We start from the raw sequence: 12,553 nt of genomic DNA, 5'->3' as shown, positions 1-12,553 counted from the left end.
AACACAATGATGGCTTTAACAATCCAAATACATGCTGCAAAATGAGCCTCTTAGCTCAGAGCTTGTTTGTGAGTCTTTCGCCCCTCTAGTGGCCAGGACTGACTTCCTGCAGCTTTAAAGGGAAAAAAAATCCACCTTAAGGTTAAGGACATCCACGTGTCCATGAAGTTTGTCATGGTTTGAAAGAACCTGTATCTGCAAACAGTTTAAAATCTGAGTCTGTGTGGACTTGTAATGTCCCTCTTCACCTCTTTGGAGTTAGATCTTATCCTCAGATGGGGGATAAAGGTTGATGGTATCAAATGCACTCGACTCTGTCAGATTGGTGAGGCAGGCCTGGAGGTTCATGCTGCTTTTTTAGTCATGTGCTTTGGTTTTCCTGCCTCACACTGTTGCATTCAGTTTATATTAAAATCAGGAACAGCACATTAAAGCTCCCTGAAACGTGCCTTTCAAAGGGACTACGAGGAGTTTCGGAAAGTGAAGTTTCCGAAAGTCGGAGGTTCGAAGACGATCAGATACCGTCGTAGTTCCGACCATAAACGATGCCAACTAGCGATTCGGCGGCGTTATTCCCATGAGCCGCCGGGCAGCGTCAGGGAAACCGAAACTAGGAAATACTGGGCAAGTCTACCACTAAATAATAATATCAAAATAACTATAAAGACAAAACGATATTGATCGAAAAATGTACCCATTATTGTGGGTAATGTAGATTCATCCACATTAATATGAGACTCTTTTATAACCATAAGCAAACTCCTAGGGGCTCTTTAAAGCTCCCTGAAACGTGCTTTTAAGATGAAACTGTCCCGATGTGCAGTCTAGGCTGCAGGGGGTCAAAACAGTGCAAATATTTGCTCATCATAACAATGCATGCATTTATAGACTGATGCTTCCTCTGCAGACGGGCTACTATGTAAACCCCCTGACTTCTAATTTAGGATTGTTTACTGCATTACAGGAGCGTAGTCAATGCCCACTGGCCAGACAGAGCCCTGATGAGCAATGTCTGAGACGATCAGTCGGACGATGACTCCGCTGTGCCAGACTCCACCTGCTCTAAATGTAGATTACTATTGTTTGGCTGAGCAGAGAGAACAGACATCCCAGTTACTCGTTGCTGCTTCTCTCTATAGCATTTCTTCTCACTGAGCCTCCTCCTCCTTGTCATGACGTATGTGGTTGACGATTCCAATAATAGTCGTGCTTTAAAAAAACAAGAAATTAAGGAGGAAGTGAAAGATAAATCTGGAGAAATGAAAGAATTACAGTCGCATTACAAAGCTACACACAGCAGTGAATCATTAATGTTAGCAACTGCGAAAAATGCTGCACATCCTTGGAGTTTTTTTTAATGGTTTTTCATGGTTAATGGTGGTTTCACATTAAGGCCGAAGTTGACGGCTCGATAAGTTATCACAGTGCAGGAGATCACGACGTAGAAAGTGTCCTTTTAACGGCCTCCCTCAGCTTTTATTTGTCCTCCCAGCGCTGAAGGTTACAGGAATATTCTGTTACATCTATTGTCAGCCCACTGTAGCTCCAACAAACACCCTCGCTCCTTATTGCTGGTTGTGTGTGAGGTTGGTGTGTAGGAATTTAAACTTGCACATAAAGCCACCGAATCGCCATTTATTCTAATGTGAATTACACGTCTTCCATGTAAAACATTCATTGTTGTTGTCATTGAGCTTGTTTTACGAGCTGCGCTACAATTAGCTAACGGCTGAATGAGAAGCCAGCTGTCTGGCTGCCGTACATAAGAGCTGCACTGTGTGTGTGTGTGTGTGTGTGTTACTGTGTGTGTGTGTATGTGTGTGTTATTATATTTACCCTCCACTGTCTGCAAAGCATGCCCGCCATGTCTCCGTCACTATTTAGGGAATCCGTGTGCAACTGCAGCCGGAAATTCTCTGAACATGTAAAGTGCATAGCTGTGTGTTTTGGTTGTTTTGTTTCTGTATGTTTGCGTAGTGTACGGTAAAGTGCTGGCGTGTGGTGTACGACACAGAGCATGAGAGCAATTAGATGAAATAAAAGTCAAATGGGTGACCGAGTTGGGTCAAGTTCCCACTGGGAGGAGGCAAAACCCTCAAATCCCCCAGAGGGAACACAACCCAGACAGTAATTAAAAACTTGTATCTGTGCACATACTATACATACTGTATAAGTGCCTATAGGAGGACGACAAATGTTTGTGTGTGCGTGTGTGAGCCATTTTTAATATGTCCTGGATTATGTTTTCCAATATGGAGCATATCATAAAGTACTCTCAGGAAGTCTGGTTGAAATTCGGCTGTTTTGCATTCAGGACAGCGATGGAAGAAGTTCGTATTAAGATCTTTTAGTGAAGCAGAAGTAGCAACATGACGACGCAGAATAACAAAGTAAACGCTCTTTATCTCAGAAGCATCAGGAGCAACATGCACTGAATGAATGAGAAGTAAAAGTGCTCATTACAGAGCATAATGGCTCGTGACAGTGTTGGATTACATCACTGGATTGTTGTTATTGTCACTTTAACACATGTTTAGACTGTGATCAGGCTAATTTTAACTATACTAAATATACGACATTGCATCATATTTTGCTTTATGTTGTTACAAACTATATTTTGTAGTATTGTTTTTGATCCAACAGTGATGTCTCTAAACCTGAACATAATCTTTAAGTTAGTATGTTAGCATGGATGGAGAGACAGTTACCACTTGAACGACACCATCATGTTTTTATTTGAGCCTGTTATCTTTAATCCTAATGCGGTGAAGCCTTTTGGGGTTTTCTTGACAATATTTGTCACTGTTAATGGTTGGTTAATGTGCAATTAAGTTACAAAACAAACATATTTTGAACACTAATAACCCTAAACGTGCAATCAATTTCTGATTAATCACGATTAACTACAGACACCAATTACAATTGCATATTTGAATCAATTAACTACCTTGTACAAAGCCAATGAAATGCAATTAGTGTCTAACCAACCAGAAGTGCAAAAATAGTTTTATTTACAGATAAGTGCAGATTTAAAAAAAAAAAAAAAAAAGTAGCTATGACAGCACAAGTGATGCTCTATCTTACAGTGATGGACAGTGTATAACTACAATACACAAAAAGTAAATCGTTTGAATACATACTAAAGTTAACAGTTATAGCTACATAAGTGGGCTGAACACAGCTCCATGCATGATGCTGATTAATCAAAGTACACCTAGCTAATAGGCTACTGTAGAAGTTTGTCTCCTATGTTAAACTTAGGCGCAGAATTGAAGTAAATGTTCTTAGTTACATTCCTCCGCTGATTCTCTTTCATTTAATCACATTTCTCTCACACAGACTTCAGTCGCGGTGGCTTTTCTCAGTACAACAACAAACCTTGTGTCACTAATTGCCATGCTGTGTGTGTGTGCGCGCGCGCTTGTGCTTGTGTATTTGTATGTGTGTGTGTGTGTGTGTGTGTGTAAGTGATGGGGTAAGGGGAGGGTGCGCTGTTAAAATAATGCCCCGGCTGTCCCTGATATCCCACAATCCTGCTCTCAGCTGCATAGTGGAGTTTGCTAGGCTGGTGGAGAGGGGAACTGCAGCAGCAGCAGCAGCAGCGCAGCAGCAGCAGCAGCAGAGTGGAGGAGCACCGCTGTCAGGAAACACAAGAAGCCCACCACGAATGCGAGTCGTAGGCTACAGGCAGCTGAACGAGGACGGTTCATACCTGGTAAAAAAAAAAAATAACAAAACCAAAATCCCTCTTTTCTCTGTTTATTGAGCGCGCAGGCTTCATGTAGAGGAAGATGCACTCGGCTCTGTTTGTGTTGTGTTGTCCTCCCTCTCTGTCTCGTGTCTTCTCTCTCTGTTTTTTTTTTTTTTTTTTTACATACTCGCCTCCTCGGACTACAACACCCGCGGCTCCATGACAGATAATTAACACATTTGGAAATGTATGGAGCTAACACACTAATGTTGCAGCCGCTCGTCGGGGAGGGAAAAGTCGGGTGGACGTGGCTAACCGTGTTCAACCCCCTGTGTTGTAGCGTTGTGTATAGGTTAATGTTGTTTTTGCTGAATGAGCTTCCTGCAGCGGTGGATGTGGATGTGGAGGAGGAGGAGGTGTTGGTGGTGTTTGTCCTGCAGCTACAAGCCAAAAGGTTGGACACAAATATTTCAAAGGAACTCCCAGCTTTCTCGATACAGGGAGCTAACATGCTCCGGGCTTCGAGGCAGAAAGTGGGTGAAATAGAAAAGCGGCGCTTTTATAGCTGAATCCAGCTGTGGGGGGTTTTTTTTTCTACAGCGGTGAAGGGCAGCGCTGAGTCACCGGTGTTCGTGGAGCGATCGGCGGATTAGAAATCGTTACATTGTCGCCGCCGTCTTGAGACGACATACTTTTTGGTGTTTTTGATCTGCAGTGCGGTGGGCGTGGTTTACAGGCAGCTGGATGACACGGATCTGGATCTCCCTAGTTTTAGCATCATCCTCACATCCCCATATAGGCAAGGCAAGGCTCGGTATGCAATGCAATGCAATGCAATGGCCGGGGTCTGACTTGACAATTTAATTAAGATGCACAGTAAGCTGTTGGTGCAGCAGCAGCAGTGTGGTGGTGGGCCTTCCCTTGCTCCATAGGTTTAGTGACTGAGTGGGGGGAGTGCAACCGGTACTTAATGTCAACTTGTTTAACCTCTCTATTCCATCATTATACATAAAGACTGCTGACATCTTTAATATGCATTAGGGACCATCCATCAGCAGGACTTAATATCTTAAGGAAACGCCCTGAAATGTGTGATTAGTTCAGTGTAAACTTTGCAGAGACACAACTGGGTCATCAGGAGTCTCACACAGCAGCAACAGCTTCTTTATCTGCATAAGGTCAACCAGGGTGATGTAGGCTATGTGTATTTTTAGCTTAAAATGCTATAAAAAGGAAAACAAAACAGTGTATCATCCAAAACTGAACTAACACAGGCCCCAGTAGAAAACTATATCATGTGTTTAGAGTTCTCCAGCTTCTCTAATGGGAGCATTTGCTGCTTTTTAACTTCCTGTATCATTGTAAAACTGAATATGTTTGGCTTGAATAAGATGTGCAACTTTATGGCATCAACTTGATGACCTTGGCGTATGAATGAGCTGTATTTTCCAGAGCGTACTTAAGGTCGAACTATTAGCTGAGAACATCTTCATCAGATTAATCGAAGAAGAATAATTAGAGCCCTGATTGGAATAAGGGAAAACTAAAGAGTAGAGGTATCTCAAGTGGGTTTTTATAAAAGCAAATAGCAACAACCTGTTTTGATTCGTTCTGTCCTACAGTATATTTTCACAATGCAATGTAACATCTACTAAGATATAACTGCTCTTTCCATGGACGAATAGTCTCCAACTGAAAATCACATAATCTAATTTAAGTGAATATATGTATTTTAATGAAATTATGGCTCGGGCTAAAGTATTTTCCAGTGATGCCAGCAAACCAGAAGGTTGGTTTTAAAGCTACAATATGCACAATGTGGAAATCTAGCTCAAAGGCAAAGCACTCTGCTGCTGCTGCTCCCCCTCCACCCAGCCCTTCACCTACATCCACGCTGCATTCACTGTCCTAGTTAATGGAGGAAATTAAGATCTTGCTAGCCATATGAGTCAGACATACTGTAGTCACTGTTTCCCTCCCTGCGGCTGACGTTAGCTTAAAGCCTCACAGTGGTCGAGGGGGGGTAGTCGTCGTCGACCAGAAGCTCCCGATCGCTCTGATTGGTCAGAAGAGGCGAGGCTCCCACAGACGTCACATTTAGATTTGTCTCTGAGCTTCCACTAAAACATATCACACATTTCTTTTGACCCTTGTTTTCCGCTCGACAGCCGACGACGTTATTGCTAATGAAGTTACATCTGATTTGCTGATTACCTGTAGCTAATCTCATGAAATGCTTAATCCCCACTGGCCAGTCACAGTTTCTGTATAAGACGTTATTAGCTTCTCATCAAGCTCCCGAGATTTGGGTCTAATCTTTTCCATTAATAGGGGATTTTCCCTTTGTCGAAGGAGCAGAGCAGTGCAGCAGGATTGAGCTCTCAACGCCACACAAACGTCTATATTAGGAGTCGCTTTTCTTTCCCAGCCACGTCGGTGTCATTTGAAGACACGCTGATAGTGTCGTACGCAGAGGCGATAGTAGTAAGTTCTCTGGTGCGTCTGCTGGATCCCTGAAGTGTCTCTCTGCTAGAGACAGTCATGCTAAGAATGTAAACGCAGCAGGCTGACAGGATTTATGGCCTCCTCAGCAAAAAAAAAAAAAAAAAAAGAAAGCTCTCAGCTCAGAGTCACCTTGGTGTGACCAGCCCTTCTTCCTCTCATTCTGCTGTTGCATGGTGGAGTGTGTCCAGTTCAGTTTGGTCCATTATGAAAATGAAATTGATATTAGTAGTGAACGAAATGCCTCAGTAATGGCAGGTTAAAGACTTTTTAGTTTCAGCTTTCAGTTTGTTATGAAACTGTTTACATAGAAATCTCATGTAGCTTAGTTTTCCAGTTTATTAGCGACACTGTGCTAACGCTAATGCATGCTACAGAGAGATATTACTGTTATTAGTCCATTAGATGTCAACATGGTGGACAAAATAACCTAAAACACATGTCAGTGCTACAACTCTGAGTTCAACAACATCCTCCATAATGATCTGTTGAGTAGCAGCACTGCATTAGTTCAAGCTTTGATGTTTGTAATAAATTGTCAGCTGAGTGTTTATGCCACAAATGCCACCAGTCATTGGCCCTGAGATGTTTTTTTTTTTTTTTGCAGAGTCACTGATGTAACAGTCCATGTTTAGTTTATTTCCCCATCAGAGCTGGAGAACGTCATTGGCTAGAAAACAGACCCGAGTTGTTTGAATTCTTGACTCGTCCAGGACAGGACTCGCTGCTGCTGCTGCTGCGAAATGCGACATGTTGTTGAGAAACATTTTGCAGATGCCTCGTGTCACATTTTAGATGTGGTGGACATTTGTTGCTGCTCCTTGTTGTTTACAAGGTGAGAGTGTCACCACCAGAGCCAGGTAAACAGTCAGAGTGGTTCCTCGTGCTGCTTGTTACACCAGTTTAGTTTGGGTGGATGGACAATCAGGTAAACACACGTACACACACACACACACACACACACACACCAGTGTCGAAGCCATTCGTTCTGCTGTGGGGCACAGTGTAGTTTCAGCTCTGTCCTTCCAGTCTTTCTTGTTTTTCAAAAGACTTTGTTTCTTTGGAGAAGCAGCGGGAAAACATGTTTGACAGAAGTGTTGAAAGTTTATGAAATCACAGGGCGTTTCCGTTTCATCTGGAGGTTTGTTTCAGTCATTTAGCTTATGGATATCACAATATTGTGATAAGTGACTTAAGCTATTACGGATTATTTTATTTGATCAACGATCTAAAACCCCCAAAAGATAAATTCAACCATTATTCCACTTATTCCTCACATTGGAAAAGCTGGAAACAACGACATCCTTGCTTTGTTGAGTTGTTGTAACCGTTTCTGATTCATTGTTTTTTCAATTCGTCACTTCAGCTCTGAGAAATTCAGCATCAAATGTGTTTTCTCTCCTTCTGTTATTGTGACAGTGCAGCTTCTAACTGGTGGTTTCCATTTATGGTGGCGCTCTGTGCATGCAGAGCAGAATATAATGTTGCATCTATTATAAGTCACTGCAGTTAACAGTTGTAAATGAGCAGCTTGATAAGACTGTAAACGCTGAATGAAAGTAAAAAATGAAGGATATATTATATATATTTTTCCCCCCTGAGAGGTGAGGTCACAGTCATGACGACACGTATCAATAATTGTGTTTGTTGTGCTGGAGTCAGGACAGATAAAAACACTTTTGGGGGGATCTGTGAAGCCCCACACGGCGAGCGGAGGTGTCTGGGCTGAGTGGCCGGACCAGCTCCGTGGTATCCCGTTACAGTGGCTTGGGTTTTTCTGTGTGACAGCTGTCAGCCCTGCAGCCGTGCAGAAGACGAGGGTCGCATCATATACAGCTGGCTCGCCCAGGACGGGCCTCGACGTGTCAGAAAAACGCCAACCATTCCCCTCCATGTAACCTCCACAAGCCCCCGGGGAGGGTAATGGGTGTGTGTGGGGTGGGGGGTGGCAGGGGGACGGGCCCAGCTGTGGTGTACTCTGGCTAATAGCACTCGGCACAGATGGCAGGCCTCATCCTCCTCCTCCTGTGTGTGTGTGTGTGTGTGAGTGTGTGTGACTTTCCAACAGTGTGCCTTACAATCACAAATGGACCTTAAAATGGGAGATTTGCCTCCACAGGGGGCATCAGCAGAGCATTTAGTGTCAGTGATCAATTATGTAATGTAGCTACATACTGATAAGCCTCCGAGCTTTTAGCACGGACGTGAACCATCCGCACTGCGATGGGGTCGACTCTCTGCTGCTTCATGCCTGAATGTGATTTGTCTCCTGATTTAATTAGTAGGTTTTGCTTCTGGAGGGAGGCCAGTGGAGGGAGGGATGGAGGGATGGATGGATGGATGGATGGATGGTGTCTACTTGTCTCTACTTAGCCGCCACATTACTGAGAATATCTGCAAATAACAGAGGAACGCGTGCTGCTCCCCATCAGGCCACAGTTGACTTACAATCCGATCTCCTGGGTGGTAATGTGAGGAGCTGCCTTTTGATGACATCGCCGACACCTGGTGCTCGCTGTTTGACGTTTCTTTCTTTCTTTCTTTCTTTCTTTCTTTCTTTCTTTCTTTCTTTCTTTCTTTCCGTCAGCTTTCTCTTCATCAGTCTGTTCAGTCGTAGCTGCTCACTTCCTGCCCCCTTTTTTTTATTTTTTTATTCATTCCTCAGATTCACCGATGCAGGAAGCCATACGCATAACTTCATTAGAGATGAGGTTTGATTGAAGGATACCACTTTGGAGCCAAGAAAATAGCCAGATTCATTAAGCTCAGACGCTGATGAATCTCTTATTAAACTCACTCCTGTGTGTTTTTTTTTTATTCGCTGGAAACATGAAGGCAACAGCTTGTCAGTTTTTTTTTTTTTTTTTTTACATTTGGACATTAATACGCCTGCTTGTTAAAAATTGTGTTTTTTCTGCCAACAAAAGATGTGAGAGCTGCGTGGGTTTTTTTTTTTTTTGGCCTTTAGTTAATTACAAATGTTACAATTTGTACCATTTTTATTATTATAATTATCACCGTGGGACTCGGCAGGATTGTGGATTTGATAAAAAAAAACTGTTCCTATTTCCTGAGGACTTTCCTGATAAAGGACGTTGCCAAACACCAACGTTTACGACTCCACGTGTAAAAGCCATCATGACCCCGGGACACTGAATGAATCCCTGTTACGTAAGACTAATCAGCAACGGAGCGGCAAAGCATTTATTTATTTGAAGGTATCGCAGATGATTAGATTAAAAAGAAACGACTCCAGTGAAATCTCATACTCTACGCTACGATACGATACGATAAGGCTACGCTGGTGCAATCGTGAGCCGCCGCCTCCTGTATATGAGGAGTAATCCAGGGCTGTTAAGTGAGTTGTGAATACAGCTTTCTGAATGCATAATGTATGTGCCAGTCCAATGGTGAGGGTCACACACAAGGCTACTGTGTGGGCTGTTGTGTGGGCCTGTGAAGAGTGCCTGTCACCAGTGACTGAACGTATTCTTCCTCCATTTCTATGGTGCTAAGATGTTCCTCTCTTCTTCTTCTTCTTCTTCTTCTTCCCCCTCCCTACTATAGTTCCTGTTTCATAGAGGGCGGCGGTGGTGGGGGGTGGTTAAAGAGAAGCAAAGGTTAGCTGTGCTGTGCAGCCATTGTCTGTCAGCTGATCACTGAGCCACTCCTCAGCTTCCCCACACGGCGCAGGAAGAGTCACAAGAGACGTTTTGATCAGACTCTGGGTTGAACTAGGTCGTGCGTGTTGTTTTTTCTTTTTTTTTAAAGCCAGGTTCGGACTTATGATCTTGTGAACACATTACTTTATTCACACTGCTGTGACTCAGGCCTGTAATCTGGGTTTAGTCATCTTTATAGCCTTTTTTTTTATTGCACTTAAAGTTGGTGGAGGTGAAGGTTCGACCGGCACGTCACGCTTCAAACCGACGCTCCTGTCCTGACCTGACGTCTTTGAACGTGAGATGCAGAGAGAGAGAGAAAAAAAAACTTTAAAGACTTCCAACTGTTCAGTCCAGACTTTTAACATCACTCTGACCCATTTAAGGTTTATTTTTTTGTGACTTGGCAAAGCCTGATTTGACTTTTATGTTGTAATTCCTTTTTAAGTACTTCCATGTGAATTCAAACCCACTGCTCATTAGCAGAGATGAATTACCCTTTGGCATTCAGGAAAGCTATTCCCCTCCTTATTATTACAGTAAGTGGTAATACCTAATGATGTCGAATCAGGAGGTTTTTTTTTTCTCTTCTTCTTCTTTTTTTATTGTTTGTTTCTGCACAGTAGTAATTGCATCATTCAGTGTTTTTTTAAAGTAATGTGTCTGTCACAAGGTGCAAGATGAACAAAACAAGGAGGGCATGGGCTCCAGCTGTTCATAACGTGGCTCTGTGCTGCAGCTCGCAGCGGGACACACGGAGCATGTGGGCCAGATTTAGTTCTTGAAAAGGCCTCCGTCAATTTAAGCTTTCTGACTTGAGACACATCTCTTATTCCAGATTGTAAACTATGTCGACCCCCCCTCCCCTCCCTCCTCTTCAGAAGCCTTGTGGCGTTTACCGATAATCAATCCCTGGTGTTTCCCCTTCTATGCATTAGTCTGCCGGAGCCACAGCTCTGCGTTGTGCCTGTTTCAAAGTTTTTTGGGGGATCACCTCGGCCCGCAGCGTTGGCTTTTTGTTGATCTGGAGGCTGCTGCTGCTGCTGTCCCCAGCCGCAGATCATCCCAGCAGCCCGGAGTAAACACGGCCCTATAAATAGAGCTCAGGGGAGAGGCAAGCCAACAGCAGAATGACAGGCATCCGTACTACACACCACACACTCTCTCTTTCTCTCGGCAAAGGCCCAGTGCGCCAACCCCGCATTAAAAAAAAAAAAGAAAGAAAAAAAACGCCCTCCAAAAAACCAGGGCCAGCATGCGCCCCCCCGGTGTGATCTGTCCTATCTGTCATCTTTGTTTGGCAGAGCCGGCCATTAGATGTTTCCTCTCATTACCCAGTTTTCGGCCCCTGGGACCTCCGTCTGTTGGTATGCTGCAATCCACCGAGGGAGAAGGTCATGCTATCAAAGACGCAGATACTTCGAATGCTTGTGTGTAAATACTCCACAGAGTAACCGGGGGAACCACCGAGCAACAACACGCCACTCTGGTTATTTACATTCGTTTCACCGCGTCGTGTCACCGATTATTGTTTGTTACATTTTCAAAAGCAAAAACATTCTTTGTGACGATTTGATGCTTTTTTTTTCTCTCTATAAACATATTTAGTTTTAGACAGTTGGTCAGACAGATCGAGACGCCTGATCAAGAACAAGAAGTGACATTTTCACTATTTCCTTTATATATTATAGATAAATAAATAATCAAATAATCCCCCAAAAAAGCTATAAGAATAATCAAAAGTTAAATAATCAGTAGTAGCAGCCATAAAGTGTTGAGTCTCTCTATATGTGGTCAGATCTTCTGTTACGGATCTTCGCGTTTTTTCATTTGGAAAATTACTTTGAAAAGAATAAAAAAAAGCGATCTCATTCTGTCAGTTAATTTCCTCTTTTTCATGAAATCGGTTTAATCTAATTGATGAATTAATGAGCTCATAGTTTCTGCAGTATCTGTTTTTTTAATGGTACCATTGAACTCCTTGAACAGGGTTTTTAACCAGAGGGGGAGACCAGAGCTCAGGAATGTCAACAGAATAACCAGTAATGAAAAAACGTTCCTCTGGATCAAGTTGTTTTGAACCAGATGAATCCATCTTTCAGGATTTGTGTCTTAGAATAAGTGAGTGAAGAAGGGACTAGAGTGTGCACCTAAACCTCTTAAACCTTCATTTGTGTTTTTATTCTGCTGTCAGACCTCATCCACACACACACACACACACACACACACACACACACACACACACTCACACACACACCTCTAGTGTCTGTGTTAGGGAGGAACTCCTCAGAGCACCGAGGCCTCAGGAGCAGCCATACATCAATTCATGCGAGCAAGTCAGATGACTCATCTCTTTCTCCTCTCCTCTTCCTCTCCTCTCCAGTGTGATTTACCATGACGACTGAATCGGGCGCAGACTCGGAGGCCAAGCAGCCGCAGGAGAACAAAGAGGGGAAAGCCAAAGCAGCGTCGCAGCCCAACCAGGCGGCCGCCGCCGAACCCAGCTTCCCTCAGAGCCCGGAGCAGCTTCCCGCCGCCGCCGGTCACAGCACCCCGGCCCGGAAAGAACAGGTCAGCCTCTTCACAGCCGCACTCACTCACCTCCGTCTCATTATGGGCCTTGAAAACATCCAGACGATCGTCACGGACATCTGGAATTTAACAAAATATCCATCCGGCATAATGATCTCTTTAACAT

General features: G+C 43.6%; 1 protein-coding gene across 2 annotated transcripts in view; it reads left to right on the top strand.

Annotated features, from left to right (window-relative positions):
- The first annotated feature begins 3,540 nt into the window (after positions 1–3,540).
- LOC311001119 (protein 4.1-like) overlaps positions 3,541–12,553 on the top strand; it is a 46,503-nt gene continuing 37,490 nt past the window's right edge. For both annotated transcript variants that reach the window (XM_083992094.1, XM_083992095.1), the window contains exons 1-2: positions 3,541–3,715; positions 12,239–12,426. In XM_083992094.1, coding sequence (XP_083848220.1) covers positions 12,250–12,426 — 177 coding nt within the window. In that variant the 5' untranslated portion in view covers positions 3,541–3,715; positions 12,239–12,249. The remainder of the gene's footprint in view (positions 3,716–12,238; positions 12,427–12,553) is intronic.

Source organism: Trachurus trachurus (genome assembly GCF_905171665.1).
Source record: "Trachurus trachurus genome assembly, chromosome: 17".
NCBI lineage: Eukaryota > Metazoa > Chordata > Actinopteri > Carangiformes > Carangidae > Trachurus > Trachurus trachurus.
The sequence above is the reverse complement of the archived record's forward strand: the minus strand, read 5'-3'. Positions and strand labels throughout refer to the sequence as shown.